The following is a 19,048-nucleotide window of genomic DNA, read 5'->3' as shown; positions in this document are numbered from 1 at the left end:
TAGTAGTAGTTTCTCAGAGGATAACACAAACTTAGAGTTTCAATCCCATCAAAATATCTTCTCTTTTATTTTCCTCTGTAAATATTTTACTATTAATTGAACTGCACTCTTATCCCCATAAATCAAAAAAGAAAATAGATCTTTAAGAAGAAAGTAATTAAACAGCCCACAGGAGTATGTATTTTACTTCTCTCGTTAATTATATGTTCAAGTTTTAACTATCTCTAATTATGTTTTAGATTTTAAAATATGGCATTTTTCTATGATCTTCCAAAATGTGGGGTTACTTATATGCATGTTCATTGATTGTTCATAGGATCTTCTGAATCACTTTGGAGATTTCCCCGATAAAGTTTTGTATTTTGTAACACCAATAAAAACAATGACTTATTTTAGGTTAAACATTTGATGTCTTCTTTTGTAGACTCAAAAAAAAAAAAAGAATGGAACGAGTTGAGGGCTTGAGAAACGGCAACAGAGCAGAGGGAAGCAATAGTATATCAGTAAGTAAGGGATTGCAAGATGATTTAATAGTTGGGGAGATTGTCTCTCGCTTGCCCTTGAAGTTTGCAGTTCAATGTAAAATTGTAAGCAAGAATTTTAATAGATGCATTTCTGATCCTAAATTTTCCCAAACTTTGCTTCAACGTGAAATGGATTGTTCTACACAACTCATCTATACATCAAATGGTTCAATGAGAAAATTCCACAAAATCTCCTTAAACCATATCCCAACTACTCAACGGAAGACGACTTTACCCGATGACGTTGAAGTTTTGGCCTCATGCAAGGGTCTCATTCTCCTTGACTTTGAGGAAACTAAGGTCTACTGTATTTTCAATCCGATAACTGGCACGCACCAATTGATACCATACCCCGAGCCTACAACTTTTATGATGATTGGTTTTCCAGGCCTAGCTGTTGATTACTCGAGTTCAGATCAATATACATTGGTAACCATCAGTAAGCTGGCTGAAAATCCCAACCTGTTTTACAAATTTCACGTACTTTCATCGAAGCAACCTGGCTTGTGGCGTGAATTCCAACTGAGAAGCAATACTTTCAGTGATTTGGCCGTCGGCTGTCCACCTGTTTACTGGTGCAATTCTCTGTATTGGCTCAGAAGCGACGGTAGTGTTATAGCTTATGATACAGAGAAAGAAGAGGCTATAATACTTGACCGTCCGGAGTTTATTGATCATTCTGATAATGGTAAAATTCTGATTGGTCGCGATATATGGCTAGGAGTGGCACAAGGTTTACTTACTCTTGTTTGCATATTCGAGAAGTCCATTGTCATTGCTTCTTATGATAATAGCAGCAATTGGAACGTTTACCACAAGTTGGAAAACTTTATTTCCAGTTCGGATGGAATTATTAATGGTTTTCCGGTCTTGATCGACAGCAAACAGGTGTTGTTCGTGGTAGAACATCCCCCGGCAATGTATGACCTATACGAGTATGATATTGAGATCAGTGAGTACAGGAAAGCGCCAGTGTTGAACATAGTTAATTATCCCCTGCATTCCTTCGAACCAACATTAGCCAGTGTTCATGCGACGCCTTCGGAAATAGTAAACACTCATCATTTGTCATATATCGCTGCAAAGTTAGATGTGTTCAGAAGATTTATTACTGAAGGTACCAGTTAGTTTCAGTTCAATTTTGTATTTTATTAGTTCTTGCGATTCCCTAAATGAGACTTATGGTCGGATTAGCCGTTCCTTTCAAATTTAATGTCTTTTATGTTTAAAACATATTCTACCATATCATCCCAACTGAGCCAATCGGGATTTTCATAGAGATGCTGCGTCCCATCTTTGTGGTGTCAAGATTTTGGCTTCAGACAAACCAGTTATATACAGCATGCAACTGATGTCAAAATGCAGAAGTGATCAAAACAGGACAAATTTTACAGTCTTTTTGATTTCAACCTTCCAGTTTGAATTCCAATTCAGTGACTTTTTTCACCTCCTTCTGCAGAAAGATTGGTTTAAGTATTAGCAACTAAAATGCTTCCAGAAATTGATATTATTATATTATAAATATTCAGAAGCAATTTAGTCCAATTCTAGGTCAGATTTTTTCACTTGAAACAAGTCTAAATCACTTCTAATGCTTCTCAAATTTTGTATATAATCTTGCCCAGGTGTTTCCCACCAAGAAGAAGAAGAAGAAGAAGAAGAAAGTTCATCATCGTCATCATCATCATCATTATCAGAAGAAGAAGAAGAAGAAGAAGAAGAAGAAGAAGAAGAAGATTAGATCCAGAATGGAAGACACAAAAGGGAAGCTTGAACATTCTTTAGAACTAAGTATTGTAATAGACGTGGCTCCTGCCCTTCACTAGATTATCTATTTAAGACCCTCGTGATGACTTAATTTGTGAGTATTCTTTAGAAAATTGTTAAAGTAAACAAGATATGTAATATTTATTCATCAGACTTGAATCAATTGGTGAGTTTTCTTCAAGACCATCTCCTTACCTTTCTGCCTTGAAAAATAAATCAATTAGTGATGATGGCAACAAATAATATATATGACTCTATTGCTTTATTCCTTCTAAATCTACTCATTCAGTAGACATGTAGATATTTGTTGTAGCTTCTAAACTGTTAAAGATCTATTTTCAATAGGGACAACACTAAATTATCTTTTATGACTATAATGGCCAATTTGTGCGCACCTCACTTATTTCATTGGGTACCTATTACTTCCAATTCTGTGTCCACCAAGTTTAGGCAAATAGAAAGAAATAACCACTAGTATTTTCCGTTTCCGCTGGAAATGAATCAAGCACATTTATTCGTAATGTTTTTTCAGAAAATGAAAATTCGGAAAATGTTTAAAAAGAAGGAAGAAAGAAAGGAGGATACTAAATGTCATCATCTGTTGCTTAACTTTCGGAAAAGTGCCAGTGCATTCAAACCAAGAAGTTAATATTCGCCTAATCAATCACATTATACACTCTTTAGTTCTGCACTCTGTATTTACACCAAACAAATAAACGCATAACATTGGTCTTTTCATAACTCATTTATTGTTTAACCATGATTAAGTAATATGTATTATCACTTGTATTTTTTACTATTAGTTAAGGTTAAACAGTTTGATTTGTTATAAATTACCCGTGCGAGTAAGTGTTTTACCTTTTTTTCAAATCCCACACTTTGTCAATCACAGTTGAGCTCAGAGGAACTTTAGAAACTACAACTAATTCACATTTGCAGTTCAAATTTGATATCACAAAGTAAATATAAGTTTATTTCATCTAGTCCTGAGAGGGTTTTGTTGATCTCGTATTCTGAATAAATAAACTAATCACGCATGAACTTTTACAAAGCAACTTCATTTGTCAACTTTTTTTTTTTTTCCGGTTAAACATATACTACTGATATATATATTCATAGCAACATATATCTACATCTTAGTTACATTAGAGTTAACGGCCCCAGGACCATTTAGTTGTCCAAAATCATCACCCCCCTGGGTGGTACCAAAATTTACAACCCAATTAAAAAGAGTACCATATTGGTCATCAAAATATACATTTCTAACAAAAATAGGAGGAGCCTCCAATAACTTCATCAAACAAAAGTTGCTTCCCTCCTTCTTTGGCTAGCAAGTCCACCACCTTGTTTTGCTCCCTGAAGCTATGCCTTAGCTCCGGATGCCCCAGCCTTCCCATTAAGTACCTGCATTCAGAGATGATAGACATGTAAGGTAGATGGCCCTCTTTAATCATCTTAATTACCTCCATCGAGTCTGAGTTGATTTCTAATGGTGCTAGATTATGATCCACAGCAATTCTGAGTCCCTGCATAACAGCTGTTAGTTCAGCAAGTGTATTGGTAGTGTGAGGTAATCCTTTCATGAAACCAATTACCCAATTCTCACTTCCATCTCTAAATACTCCTCATATCCCCCCTATTCTAGGATTTTTTTGACAAGCTCCATCAGTATTTAGCTTGAATCTATTACCATTGGGGGGTTCCCACTTAATAGAGATAGTTATTTTCAATTTAGGGGTAGTATTATTCCTGCCTAGCATATTAAACTCAATAGCCTAGTTATAAATAGTCACAAAGGAGGGATAATCTCTTGTTTGATTGAAGAGGTTCTGGTTTCTATTCAGCCATATTCCCCAGAGACACAAAGGCATTAAGATTTCCCAATGGATTAGGTTATCAATGTCCTTCTTCTTTAGGCTATTCCAGGTAGTGATCCAGTTACTAGCACTAATAAAGGAGGAAGAAAGAATAGGGGGATTACATTTTTGTGCCACACAGTTCCAGAACTGTCTACTAATGTAGCAGTCAAAAAATATGTGATTGATATCTTCAGGTTGTTGCCCACACGAGGCACAGGCAGGGTTGATATTTAAGCCTAAAGAGTGGAGGTAGGAGGCTGTTGGAAGTCTATTATGGTTCAAGAACCAAAAAAAGCATTTTATTTTGTTGGGGGCCTTGAGATTCCATATTCCCTTAAAATTCATAAAGAGTCCATTAATACCATGGTCAGTTCTACTGTCTAGCATTTGATAGGTTGAGCTTGAGCTAAACTTACCATTGCTAGTGAGTTTCCAATAACTAAAGTCTTCCTCAGTACTGTAGGGGGTGATATAGGTGTTGGTTATCACCTCTTTTATGTTATTAGGCAATTCAAAGGAGAGGTTGGTTAGATGCCAGGTTCCATTGTGGTGTATGTCACAGACTTTTTTTAGATCTTCTTCTCTGGTTAAGGGTCCCTCAATAACTTCTCAAAGACTAGGGCAGTAAGGAATCCAGTTATCATGTCAGAGATTCACAATATTACCTTTATTAACCACCCATTGGGTAGCTTTCCTACAATGTTTGTAGCCCTCTAGAATGTTATTCCAAGTCCTAGATGGGTGTCTAATGGGATTTGGTCTACAGTTTTTAGCAATTAGGGTAGAGGCCCAAAGAGAATCAGGTTTATTCAGGAGTCTCCAAGCTAGACTGATGAGATTTGTTTTGTTTTTAACTTCAGGCTTTTTAATGCCAGTCCTCCATCTATTTTGGGTTTGGTTACAGTCTGTTAACCTATCATATGAATCTTCTTTTTCTCAGCTGTGGTCCCCCCAGATGAAATTCCTTTGGACTCTATTGATTTGTTGGGTAATTTTTGTGGGAAGCTTAATATATTGCATAACATGGTTAGGGATGCTACTAAGCCAAGCTTTAGTGAGGACTGTCCTACCAGCTATGTTAAGGAATTTAGTTTTCCAGCCAGCTAGTCTAACTTTTAGATTATCAAGAATAAATTGGAAATCAGCATTACATGGCCTATTCTGAAGAATGGGAAAACCTAGGTACTTACCAAAGTGATCACTAGTTTTTATGGACATTATAACAATATTGAAGCATGGGACTAAACCCATGCTTCGTCGTCCGTAGTCCCAAAAAAAGAAGCATGGGTTTAGATCCATGCTTCGTCGTCCGTTGTCCTTAATTTAAAAAAAAAAAAAAAAAAAAAAGAAGAAAAAGAAGTGGAACCCACCATCTCCAAACTCACGGAAAAAAATTAAAGTTGACCTTATATTAATAAAATCAAGCAATATCGAAAAAAAAAAAAAGTGAACCTCATATTAAAAAAATAAATAATGTCAAAAAAAAAAAGTGCAGACTTTGTATTCGTAGCAAATACTAATATAATAAAGTTTTAGATACGGAGCATAAATTATAATGTTATATTAATCGTGTTTAGAACATATATATATATATATAATGTCATAAAAAAAAAAAAAGTGCACCCCATATTAAAAAATCAAACAATATTCATGTAATTTCCAAAGTATCCCATTAAGTCATTAATGATGGATTCATTACCACATGCATATCAATCCATTAGTGGGAAAATGAAATTATTGTGCTTTTTTTACAAAAAAAACCATGGACCCATATTATTTCTTTTCTTCAAAAGGTTAAGTAGCCAAACCATACAATTTTCTTTCTTTTTTTATAACTTGAGATCTAATCTAGATATTAAAAAGTTGAAATTGTATTTGCTATTCCGCATGTGTCATTTATTTGTTATGTTTACTAAAATAAATATACTTAAAATATTTATATTTTAAAATAAGATAGAATGTAATTACTTTTTCATTTTTATTCTTACTCTAATAAATGTGAAAAGAGATTAATGTCGTAAAAAAAAAAAAATCAAATGGAGATCAAATAATGAATAAGGTAAATTAGTCAAATTATAATTTTAATCGACATTTTCTTAAAAACCCATGCAAAAGACAACATGACAAGTAAAATGAGCTAAACCGAAAATATTTACCAAAAATTAAAAAATACTATTTCTTCATTTAAATAGAAAATCAATTTCTACTTTGTTTCGTTTTAAACACGTAAAATTAATTTAATAATTTGAATTAGAATTATCCAAATCAAATTTGATAAAAAATAATAAGTATTTACACCTTTAAATTAATCGAATTAAAATTGAAAGTATCGACCGATGCTTAAATATTGCTATTGTTTTATCTCAAAGAGAGGAAAATAGTTTCCTTTAAACAAGTCTTCTCTTTTAAAAAATATTAATAAATTTTTGCCGATTTTGTTTCGTTGCAAACACTAATATAATAAAGTTTTAGATACGGAACAAACTACAATATTATATTAATCGTGTTTTGAACATAGTATATATATATATATATATATATATATATATAAAAACGATACAAACTTATATATGTTTATTATATATATATATATATATATATATATATATATATATATATATATATATATATATTATCCATACACAATTACGTACACTGATACGTCTATAATGTAAAGTGTTGAGCGTGGGCCGTCTAGTGTAATTAGAAAGTTCAGTTTTGTCTTTGTCAACCTTTGACTTATCTTCCGCTGCAAATATCACTATTTTCTTCTGTTCCCACCCTTATTTATTTTATCAAACTTCCCTTTCTCATTCTCATAAATAATCAAATTATAAAATGCAGAAAGGAATGAACTTACATATTCTATTAGTATTAGTCAACCTTTTCCGTGCCAAGAACCACAAGCTCATGACTTACGGCTCAATTTAAGTGCTAGAGAATATTGCTGCTTATTTTACTACTATATAGAAACATGAGTTTCTATATAGTGGATCGTCACCGGTCACTGCAAAAAAAAAAAAAAAAAAAAGAAAGGTGGGCCTCAATCTTCTTTAATAGGGCAATTCGCGGGTGCCGCTTCTTTGGGGTGGTGCTTTAAATTTTGCGCTCATATTTGAAATCTTTAAATTTTGCGCGATTTAAAATCCGTGGGTTCAAGTTCGAATCCACACACGGTCAAATTTTAAAAAAAAATTCGCAGAGCGGAGTTTAAATTTCGCTATCTTTTTGCTGGCGTACACTTGTGAAGGAATTATCAAAGTTATGCGGGACCGTATACTTATGCCTTATGGGCGGAACTTGGCATAAGTATGCGGGTCCGTAACTTTGATAATTCCTTCACAAGTTTATGCGGGTATTTATAAAAGTTTGCCCGATTAAAAGTATGCCCTTGGCGTAAACTTGTGAAGGAATTACCAAAGTTATGCGGACCGGCATACTTATGCCTTATGGGTAGACTTGGCATAAGTATGCGAGTCGGCATAACTTTGATAATTCCTTCACCAAGTTTATCGGGTCCGGCATAAAAGTTTGCCCGTTAAAAGTATGCACACATAAACTTGTGAAGGAATTACAAAGTTAGGCGGAGGGCGGACTTTGCCTTATAAATATATATATTTTATTTTATTTTTACTTTTCAAGGTAAACTTTTAGTTATGCCTTAACTAAGAAGTATGCCCCAAGGAAACATAACTAAAAGTATGCCCGTAAGGGGAACTTTTCCTTAAGGCATAATTTAAACTTTGCCTTATAAGGCAAAATCTGCCTTACCTTAAGAAAAGTTCTTGCCTTATGGGGCATAATTTTGTTATGCCTTAACTAAAATTGCCTTGTAAGGCATAACTAAACTATGTCTTGGGCGGACTTTTAGTTATGCGGATCGGCATAACTTTAGTTTTCCTTAAAGATTGTATGCGGATCCGGCCATACGCTCCCGATCACTGCCTTGCGAAATTATTTTTTTATTTTACGCTTGAGCGGGGGTTCGAACCCGAACTTCATGTATTCGTCCACCTTTCCAAGCGAAGGGCACAACTTAAAGACCACGAAATATGAGGGCAAAATTTAAAGACCACAAATTTGAGGGGTAAAATTTAAAGACCACCCGAAAAGAAGGGCAATCCGCGCAAAAAAATGTCTTTAATATTAGAAAAATTGTTAAAAAAAAATTAAGGTGGGCCCGATCTTCTATAATAGTGGAGATTAAAAAAACAAATTTTAGGTGGGGCCCACTCTTCTATAATAGTAGAGATTAAAAAAAATTAAGGTGGGGTCCGCGTGGAGAATTAGGAGACAATTGCAAAAAAAAAAAAAAAAAAAATTAAGGTGCGATCCACGTGAAGAAGTAGGAGACAATTGCTACAGAAAAAAATGATATTTAAATAATAATAATAAATTCAGAAAACGGTAAAGGTACGCTTAGAGAAAATGTAAAGAAGAGAAGTTCGGGAAAAAAGAAATAACAATTTAAATTGAACACAAAAACTGCTAAAGAAGTCATAAAACCAAAAGATTTAAAACTTATATCTTTAGGTATAAGTTTAGACACATACGTCTCACATCAATAATGAGAAATAACATCAAGAAGACGAAATATAAACAGTCTTCTATAATAGTAAATTAAAAAATATATATATTAAGGTGAGGCCCACTCTTTTATAATAGTAGAAGATTTTAAAAAAAAAATAAGTTGGGGCTCACTTTTCTATAATAGTACATTTTTTTGGGCGGATTGCCCTTCTTTTGGGTGGTCTTTAAATTTTGCACTATTTGTGGTCTTTAAATTTTACCCTTCGTATTTGTGGTCTTTAAGTTTTGCCCTTCGCTTGGAAAGGTGGGCAAATACCTGAGATTTTGGGTTCGAATCCCCGCTCAGGTATAAAATAAAAAAATAATTTCGCAAGGCAGGGCTGGAGGGTGTGTATGCCGGATCCGGCATACAATCCTTAAGGAAAAACTAAGATTATGCCGGAGGGGGCATAACTAATTCGCAAGGCAGGGCTGGAGGGTGTGTATGCCGGATCCGGCATACAATCCTTAAGGAAAAACTAAGATTATGCCGGAGGGGGCATAACTAAAAGTCTGCCCCATAAGGCAAACTTTTCCTTAAGGCATAGTTTAGTTATGCCTTATGGGGCAGACTTTTAATTAAGGCATAACCAAAAGTATGCCCCATAAGACAGAACTTTTCCTTAAGGCATAGACTTTACCTTATAAGGCAAACTTTTAGTTATGCCTTAAGGAAAAGTTCCGCCTTATAGGGTATACTTTTAGTTATGTCTTATGGGGCATACTTTTAGTTAAGGTATAACTAAAAATATGCGAATATTTAACTGAAGGTGTCGTTTAAGTTTGGAAATTACTATAGGTGACTTGTAGGGACCATATTAAGTCAAAACCCAATTAAATTTGGGATTAAGAAAATTGGGGTTGAAAATGTATTTTGCCAAACTTGTTAATCTTTATAAAATACAAAAAAGACCCCGAACCATTTAATCCAACCCCCCGTTTATTTCAAACTCAACATCGGTCCATATCAGAAACACACGAACTTCATTCAAAACACACGATCATCTGCGCTCCTTCAAACTTTCAAGTTCAAACCCGCGGCCCGATCTCGGCCGCTAAATGTGGCTTCAGCTTGGGCCGTCGTCAACCTCTTGGCTTGGGCTCGACAACAGCTTTCTTGCTCTCCATTTCTCTCGAGGTAAAATCGCTCAATATTTTCTTCTTTTAAAGTTAGGGTTTTGAAATCAAAATGAGAAAATGATGATTTTGGTCGGAGAAGAAGAAGAAGAATAACATGGGTTTGTCGCAATGTTATTTATTTTGTTGTTCGATCCTTGAGAAACCTTATTTCTTTGTATTTGTTCGACTTGTTGGGGTTTGTGTGTTTGTAAATAGTGTATGTGGTTGTGAAATTCGATTTTTTGATGTTGTTTGTGTTCTCTTTCTCTTAGGAGTTCGAAAAAAGGGCTTGTTGGGCTTCTGAAAACCGTATTTACTCTATTTGTTCCACTTGTTGGTGTTTGTGTTGTTAAATAGTGTATGTGGTTGTGAAATTATGATTTTTGATCTTGTTTGTGTTCTTGTTCTCCTTGGGGTTTCGAAAAAAGGGGTTGAATTTTTTTTGAATTTTGTCCAATGTTGAGTAAGTTGTTGTAGCAATGCACTTGTTTGACGGTTGAGGTTGGTTTTATTTTGTTTAACTTGTGATGGTTGTGTGTTTGTATTGAAACAAATGTTTTTTCCGGGTTCAAAAGTTAGGGTTTTGAAATAAAAGTACGAAAATGATTAATTTTGGTTAAAGAAGAAGAGGAAGAATATGGGCGGTTTATGTCTGCCGCTGCTTGTGTATTTTGTTCAATTTTTTACATTGTGTGTTTGTAATGCCTTGATATTGCACCTTGACGGTGAAATAGATATTGTTGTCTGTTGTTGTTGTCTTGTAAGGCTTAGGAAAAAGGTCTTGCCCCTTTTTTTTTGTTGTTGTTTTTACCCAAAATGGTGAGTAATACATTAAATGATTTCTAATCTAATAGTAAAAACCCAAACGATTGTTGAGGTTGTTATTTGCAAGTGAATATGTTACCATGATTTAAAAATCATGTTGAAAATTGTTAAAACGATTCTTTGAGGAAGCTGCGGCAAGCTATTCGATGGTTTCCACGAGATTAATTACGTTGGAACAACTCCAATCATATGTTCCAACAACTTTTGCCGGTTGTTGCAACATTATCCGTACGGTTGAAAATAATCAATACGATTCTTGAGAAGGTAACAATCAGATATTGATATTTTCAAGAGATGTATAATCATTTGCAACAACTTATTAAGTTGTTGGAACTTATGATGGAGTTGTTCCAATATATTACACACTTGTTGCAACATATCTTGTTGTTGTAAAATTCATTATTTGTTTACTTTAAATGGTGCAAATCAATTGAAAGTGTTTTTGCGTATATCTGTGTGCGAGATAAAATGTCTTCAACGAAAAAGAAAAGGGAGAAATCATCTACGGTTAGTAAAAGATATAAGGGGGCATCATTAGATGATCTTCTTTGAGCAGGCAAATATTCTTTCGAACAAGCGAACGGGAAACCTCTCAAGTAGGAGTTTACGCCAAGAGTAAAGAAGATCAAGTAGAAGAACAAGAAGAAAAACGAAGAAGAAGACGAAGAAGAAAAAGAAGAAGAAGAAGAAGAAGAAGAAGAAGAAGAAGAAGAAGAAGCCAAAGAAAAAGAAGAAGATAAAGAAGAAGAAGAAAACAATGAAGAAGAAGAAAAAGAAGAAGAAGAAGAAGAAGAAGAAGAAGAAGAAGAAGAAGAACATGATGTAAATAATGATGACAATGAAGAGGATAAAAGCGCATCTTTTGAAAGGTCGGCGATCGGGGTACACATTGATTCTTCTATGGATTGATATTGAGACCTTCGCTGATGAAGTTGTCAAAACTTTCGGTATTGAGAAGTTCCGTGTGCGGATGCCAATGGATAAACTAGGTAATTTGAATGGTGATCTTGTTGTAAAATCGATCAGGCAAGCCACTTTGATTACTTTAGGAAGATACTTCGGGAGGAGGACTTGGAGGATTTTCTTCGGGCCACGTATGTTTTGGCATGCATCTAGATTTGCACGAGGACAACAATGCAAGGTTTCAAATGACCATTGTGTATGGTGTCTCAAAACTTAAGAATTATTTGCGGCAAAGCGATAAGATATGGATAAACTTCTGCAGCGTGCCGCTTTGTTTTGGCATCGAGGAGTTTGCCATAATCACCGTGAGCGAGGTGTCGTGCTCCTTCTCGGCCCTCTTCCTACGATTTACATTAAAGAAGCAGCCAAGACACCCAAGTCATCCAAGGGAGCTAAGACACCCAAGTCATCGAGGCGGACCAAGAAAGGCAAGAAAGGCAAAGCCAAGGTTGATGATGATTTGGATTTAGTGGATGTTTGTGGAAAGAGCTACAAAGCAGCGGATTTGCTAGCAGACTTGAAGTCAGAAACTATCTCAAGAAAGCACAAGGAGTCATTATGCTTAGTTTGGTTTGTGAATTCTATTCTTTGGGCAAGGAATGTAAAGAATGATATAGAACTTGGTTTGATTAAACTCTCGGAGGATCATGAGGCATTCAATAACTATCCGTGGGGTCCGTAAAAGTTTTAAGTTGTTGTTGAATATTTGTGCAAAGCTTTGAACCCTAATGTGAGGACTTCCAACATCTATGGCTTCCTTGGGCCTTCAGTGGTAAACTTTCTTTCTTGATGTTTTATCTTTTTAATTATTTTCCTTCATTGATTATTCGATTTTTTGGTGGCATAATTTTTTCTAGGCTTGGGCATTTGAAGCCATTCCTCGCTACGAAGTCAAGTCGGGGGACTATTCGGAAGAAGTTTGTTTTCCAAGGATCCTCGGATAGTTTGACTACCAAAAAACAACAAAAAAATGAATCTTGATCCCCCCCCCCCAAGACGATGAAGTCGAATATTTGGAAAATATCACGAATAGTTTTATAACAAGTAACTACTTGTTGCAACGGATACATTTATCCGTCGACAACCTTAAAATATGTTGGAAAAAATCAAAAGGTTGTTGAGGAAGTTGCGGCAAGCGTTCGATATTTTCCAACGGATAGTGAATATGTTGCAACAACTCTAAGATGTTGGAACAACTTACTCGATTGTTGCAACGGGTTCACAATGCATTGGAAAATATCACAATAGTTGCGAGGAAGGCCGCGAGCTGTTTTGGTTTTTCCAACGGTTAAAGAATATCTTCAAACAACCTAGGAGGTTGTTGAAACATATTTTGGGGTTGTTCCAACGGATTACCACACTTATTGGTTGAATATATTTGTTTGTTTGTTGTGAGTTGTGCACCCAAGGCTTATCCAAAACAAAACGAGAGGTGCGGATGCCATGTCTTGTTAGTTTAGGGCATAGGGAATCGGCCATGATGAATTGATTGATCAGATAAAAGAAGAATTGGCGGAGCCACGGCTTCGTATGAAATTTGAGGTGTTGTTGATGGTGGTGGTGGTGGTGATGGTGATGTTAATGTTGTTGGTGATGGTGCTTTCTTTAGGTAGATCTTGTTGATATGAATATTGTTATTGATGTTGCAAGACATGACAGTGGAAGGTTCTTGCTTGATAAAAGAAGAGATGATGATGGTGGTGGTGATGGAGTTGGTGGATATACTCCCAAAGTGGTGGTGGTGGGCGGACCACGAGATATCACTTATAGGTTGGGTAGATATTCTTCGGTTGGTGCCGGTTCCTCAAGGCGTATTCTTGTGCTTGTGAATGCGATACTTGCGAAGTGAAAATGGAGGGTTTGATAAATAAGGTTGAAGAGTTGCTTCGGGCACAAAAGATACGGAATTCGGCTATAAAGAGTTTGATGTCCAAGAGGGGTGTCCGATTATCTAAAAGCTAAGCTCACCTACACTCCTATTGGGATTCGCGAGAGGGCAAAAACAATTTCCAAGGCACTTCTTGATTGTAGAGCAAGGAAAACAAGTACTCCGCGAAGTCTATTGCTACTCCTCCTGCTGAAGTTGTGCCTGATCTTGAAAAAAAATTGATATTTTCAAGCGTGTAAACCAAAAAAGAAAGAAGGTTGAAACCTTGATCAAATCCAAAAGGGTGGGAGAGCACTATACTCAGTACATGAATTTGGGGCGAGAAGACTTCAAGGTTATGACAAACATGCACGAATGGTGGGAGGATTGGGTAAGTTTCAACACTTATATATATATGTATATGATTCAGTCTACTGTTTGAACAAGTCATGTAATTCGATGAACTTGTTGTAACAAGTTAACTAGTTGTTACAACAAGATACTAACTTGTTGCAACTTGTTAACTAGTTGTTCCAACAAGTGAATAACTTTTGTTGCAAAGAAGCTCGCTAGTTGTTCCAACAACTCTAACTACTGTTGCGGCACAATTCGACTGTTTTGATATTTTTCTGCCGGTATGTAGATGAAATCTTATTGTTGATGCGTATGAGCTTAATTTCCCGAGCACTATGATTACTGCGATAGAATCATGGACCTCAACTTCTACCATCGGCATGCATGTCGCAAGGCACTTAGGGTTGTCCAAGAGTCTACAAATGTGGGTGTCGTGCCTATGATCAAAGACTTGCTCTCTTTAGGTGGGACGATGATGGTCTCGCTTTTCCCAGAGGTGTTGTGCCCTACCCGTGTGGTAGAGTGGATTGGTGCCAAAGGATCATAAAAAATTTTGTCATGAATATTAATGACAACCATTTTGTCCTTTATTGAGATCATCATTGAGGAGGGTATCATAAATGTTTATGATTGCAACATCCCATGTAATGCAGACGATGATTGCATTTGAATTATGGTGGATGAACACATTATGTAAATTTGTTAAATATATATTCTATGCTCAGTACCCTTATATATTGTTTAAGTTGTTTCAGTAGTTTTACGCAAGTGACAGATATGTTGGAACAAATACCTAAATTGTTGGTAAAAATAAAACAACTAGTGCAAATATTGCAACAGATGTGAAGATTTTGCAACAAGTAAGAATCGGTTGGAGCATATGGATCTTACATTTGCAACAACTTACTTAGTTCTTTGCAACAATTAAGGAATCGTTGGAACATATGGATCTTTGTTGCAAATAATTTACTGAAGATGTTGCAACAAGTAAGGAATCTGTTGGAACATATGGATCTTCGTTGCAACAATTTACTTAGTTGTTGCAACAAGTAAGGAATACGTTGGAGCATATGGATCTTGTTGCAATAACTTTATTCTTTTAATAATTAAGAATGTTGGAACATATGGATCTTACATTGCAAATAATCCAAATGAAGATGTTGCAACAAGTAAGGAATACTGTTGGAACATATGGATCTTTGTTGCAACAATTTACTTAGTTGTTGCAACAATGTACATTGTGACATAAGTATTCCATTGTGAATCGAGTAGTTGACATCAATTCACTAAACTTCTAATGATCACTCGATTTAGTGCATACTTGACTTAGGAGATCTCTTTCTTTGACTCAAAACACATCAAATTGATTAAGTATTCCATTGTTTATCACTAAATATGGGTGAATCGAGTAGTTGACATCAATTCACTCTAATGATCACTCGATTTAGTGCATCTTGACTTAGGAGATCCTCTTTCTTGACTCAAAACACATCAAATTGATTAAGTATTCCATTGTTTATCACTAAATATGGTTGATTTCCTTTGTTTATCACTAAATATGGGTGAATCGAGTAGTTGACATCAATTCACTCTAATGTTCACTCGATTTAGTTCATACTGACTTAGGAGATCCTCTTTGCTGACTCAAAACACATCAAATTGATTAAGTATTCCATTGTTTATCACTAAATATGGTTAATTTCCTTTGTTTATCACTAAATATGGGTCAATCGAGTAGTTGACATCAATTCACTCTAATGATCACTCGATTTAGTTCATCTTGACTTAGGAGATCCTCTTTCTTTGACTCAAAACACATCAAATTGATTAAGTATTCCATTGTTTATCACTAAATATGGTTGATTTCCTTTGTTTATCACTAAATATGGGTGAATCGAGTAGTTCACATCAATTCACTCTAATGATCACTCGATTTAGTGCATGCTGACTTAGGAGATCCTCTTTGCTGACTCAAAATACATCAAATTGATTAAGTATTCCATTGTTTATCACTAAATATGGTTGATTTCCTTTGTTTATCACTAAATATGGGTGAATCGAGTAGTTGACATCAATTCACTCTAATGATCACTCGATTTAGTGCATATTGACTTAGGAGATCCTCTTTGCTGACTCAAAATACATCAAATTGATTAAGTATTCCATTGTTTATCACTAAATATGGTTGATTTCCTTTATTTATCACTAAATATGGGTGAATCGAGTAGTTGATCATTAAATATGAATGAACAAGTAGTATACATTGCAACAGTATTTGTAGTATCTGTTGCGGCGGCTATAGTATCTGTTGCAGCAAGTGTAGTATCTGCTGCTGCACATGAATGAAGAATGTTGCAACAACCGTAGTATCTGTTGCGCTCGTAGTATCCGTTGCGGCAAGTACGGTATCTGTTGCGACACGTATGAGAATCTGTTGCAATAATTGTAGTATCTGTGCAACAAGTGATTAAGTTGTTGAACAAATCCTTACTCTTGTTGGATAAAACACAAGTTATAACACATAACTTAGTTGAAAAAACCCCAACATGTAACTTAGTTGTTGCAACGGGTTTATTACTTCTTGGAAACTATTCAATAATTTATTAACAAATACACGCGTTTGTGATTTGAACAAGTTAAACATAAATTACCATGCTAAGAAACAATAACATTAAAATGTCATAAAGTTCAACGAGATAACTATTATTAAAGCATAATGCTATTTACAACTATGGAGCATTTAGGCTTGGACATGTTGTTTTTTTGTGGCAGTTGTTTTATAAGGAGCATTTGTTTTCCTCGTTAGAAATGATTCCCGATTCCACGCCTCCTCTTTGTCCGCCTTCTTCGGGTTTGCTTGGATCAATATATGGAGGAGGTATTTCTCTCTCTAAAATCTCCAAAGGAACTTCCCAAGATTCTTCAGAAGGCACAGGATAAATTTCCTCACAATATGCAATTATGTAATTCTCCACCTTATAATATGGAGATGAGTAGTCATAAATCCGCCTTCCAAAGTCGTCACCATATTGGACACGAAGCGCTGCCATTGCATGTGGACAAGGTATTTTGTCCAGGTCAAAAACTCTACAAGTACAAGATCTACTTTGCAGATCGATTGTCACTATGCCGTGACCGATGATCTTGAACTTGTAGTTGGCTATTTGATGGGCTAATAACTTGTTCCCAGTTGACAAATTTTGAAAAAAAAATTTCAAGGCTGAAGGAACAAAGGTGGTTGGTGAATCGATCAAGTCCATACACCTCTCATGGAATTTTTCTGCAAACCTCCTGTTTATGGCATCAAATCGAGCATTAATGGGAAATTCTCTTTCTACATTGAACATTGCATTCACCGACTCAACAATGTTTGTCGTCATAATATTATACCTGTTAAAATAAACAATACGTAATCCTTAACGTACAAACGATTATATTTGTTGAAAAATATCAACCACGCTTAAATATCAAACGGATGTGTTACTTGTTGGAGAGAGAGCTTCGGTTATTGTCTGTGTCACACCAAAATGCAACAACTAAGTGAGTTGTTGGAACAACTAACTTACTGTTGCAACAAGTGCGTTAATTGTTCCAACGAGTGTGTTACTTGTTGGAGAGAGCTTCGATTATTGTCTTTGTGTCACACCAAAATGCAACAACTAAGTGAGTTGTTGGAACAACTAACTTACTGTTGCAACAAGTGAGTTAGTTGTTCCGACGGATGTGTTACTTGTTGGAGAGAGCTTCGGATTATTGTCTCTGTGTCACACAAAAATGCAACAACTAAGTGAGTTGTTGGAACAACTAACTTACAACAAGTGCGTTAATTGTTCCAACGGTGTGTTACTTCTTTGAGAGTTATTGTCTCTGTGTCACACCAAAATGCAACAACTAAGTGAGTTGTTGGAACAACTAAGTGCAACAAGTGAGTTAGTTGTTCCAACAGTGTGTTACTTGTTGGAGAGAGCTTGATTATTGTCTACGTGTCACCAAAATGCAACAACTAAGTGAGTTGTTGGAACAACTAACACTGTTGCAACAAGTGCGTTAGTTGTTCCACGGATGTGTTACTTCTTTGGAGAGGCTTGATTATTGTCTGTGTCACGCTAAATGTGCAACTAAGTGAGTTGTTGGAACAACTAACTTACTGTTGCAACAAGTGAGTTAGTTGTTCAACTTGTGTTACTTGTTGGAGAGAGCTTCGATTATTGTCTCTGTGTCACACCAAAATGCAACAACTAAGTGAGTTGTTGGAACAACTAACTGTTGCAACAAGTGAGTTAGTTGTTCAACAGATGTGTTACTTGTTGGATAGAGCTTGATTATTGTCTACTGTGTCACACCAAAATGCAACGACTAAGTGAGTTGTTGGAACAACTAACACACATTGCAACAAGTGAGTTAGTTGTTCCAACAAGTGGAGAGAGGTATTGTCTTGTAATCACACCAAAATGCAACAACTAAGTGAGTTGTTGGAACAACTAACTTACCTGTTGCAACAAGTGAGTTAGTTGTTCCAACAGATGTGTTACTTGTTGGAACAAGTAATGTATGAATACCTATTTCTGGGGAAAAATAACTTGCTCCATCTGTGGAATCCAACACGTTCAAGATGTTCGGAAGCCCTAGGGACAATATCTCTGATTTGATTGAAATGGTCATTGAACTCATCTATATTGTACGATTTTGCTGCTTTATAAAGGCGAGATACGACCTTCGTATTGTGAAAGGTGGTTCGGAGATTTTCCCAAAGGTGCTTCATGCAACAACCATAATGAGATAAAGGGAAGACAATTGAAGCGCCTTTTTGATACTTGGATGCCTATCGAAATTATGCACGACTCTTTGGTATCATCTACAAAGCTTCTCATTTGTTCAAAAAAATATTTGTACGAGGCATCACACTCCTTGTCCACTACACAAAATGCCACGGGAAAAACATGATTCTCCGCGTCTTGCGCCACGGCGGAGACAACAACGCTCCTTCGTACTTGCTCTTGAATGTCCCATCGCAATTATGACTTTTCTCATTTGCGCAAAACCAAGCATCAAGCCTTGTAGGCTACAAAAAAGTACTTGAACTTCCCATTAGCATCAACCTTCAATGCCGTCTTACTTCTGGATTTGCGGAACGAGCATATAATGGTACACGTCAAACCTTGCATACCCGTGCTCATGTGTCCCCCTTGTCAAAGATTTTG

At 35.8% G+C, this 19,048-nt stretch overlaps 2 protein-coding genes across 2 annotated transcripts; one reads left to right on the top strand and one right to left on the bottom strand.

Moving 5' to 3' along the window:
- The first annotated feature begins 409 nt into the window (after positions 1–409).
- On the top strand, positions 410–5,257 carry LOC132057630 (uncharacterized). Its single transcript, XM_059450257.1, has 5 exons — positions 410–1,641; positions 2,150–2,232; positions 4,208–4,344; positions 5,011–5,042; positions 5,091–5,257. The coding sequence occupies exons 1-5, from the start codon at positions 444–446 to the stop codon at positions 5,255–5,257; spliced, it is 1,617 nt and encodes a 538-aa protein (XP_059306240.1). The 5' UTR covers positions 410–443.
- Positions 5,258–16,624: 11,367 nt separating this feature from the next.
- Positions 16,625–17,227, bottom strand: LOC132057629 (uncharacterized). The gene has a single exon (XM_059450256.1). The coding sequence runs from the start codon at positions 17,225–17,227 to the stop codon at positions 16,625–16,627; it is 603 nt and encodes a 200-aa protein (XP_059306239.1).
- Between the last annotated feature and the right edge of the window lie 1,821 nt (positions 17,228–19,048).

The sequence above is a fragment of the Lycium ferocissimum genome, chromosome 5 (genome assembly GCF_029784015.1).
Source record: "Lycium ferocissimum isolate CSIRO_LF1 chromosome 5, AGI_CSIRO_Lferr_CH_V1, whole genome shotgun sequence".
In the NCBI taxonomy this organism is placed as follows: domain Eukaryota; kingdom Viridiplantae; phylum Streptophyta; class Magnoliopsida; order Solanales; family Solanaceae; genus Lycium; species Lycium ferocissimum.
Note: the sequence above shows the minus strand (reverse complement) of the source record. Positions and strands in the feature narration are given on the sequence as shown.

Bases quoted from the DNA above. Each gene is read 5' to 3' on its own strand.
- LOC132057630 (XM_059450257.1), top strand. From the start codon at position 444: ATGGAACGAGTTGAGGGCTTGAGAAACGGCAACAGAGCAGAGGGAAGC. The intron at 2,233-4,207 runs GAAGAAGAAGAA...CTTCTTCTTTAG, and splicing joins CATTATCAGAAGAAGAAGAA to GCTATTCCAGGTAGTGATCC. The intron at 5,043-5,090 runs GTTTGGTTACAG...TCTTTTTCTCAG, and splicing joins CAGTCCTCCATCTATTTTGG to CTGTGGTCCCCCCAGATGAA.
- LOC132057629 (XM_059450256.1), bottom strand. From the start codon at position 17,227: ATGACGACAAACATTGTTGAGTCGGTGAATGCAATGTTCAATGTAGAA.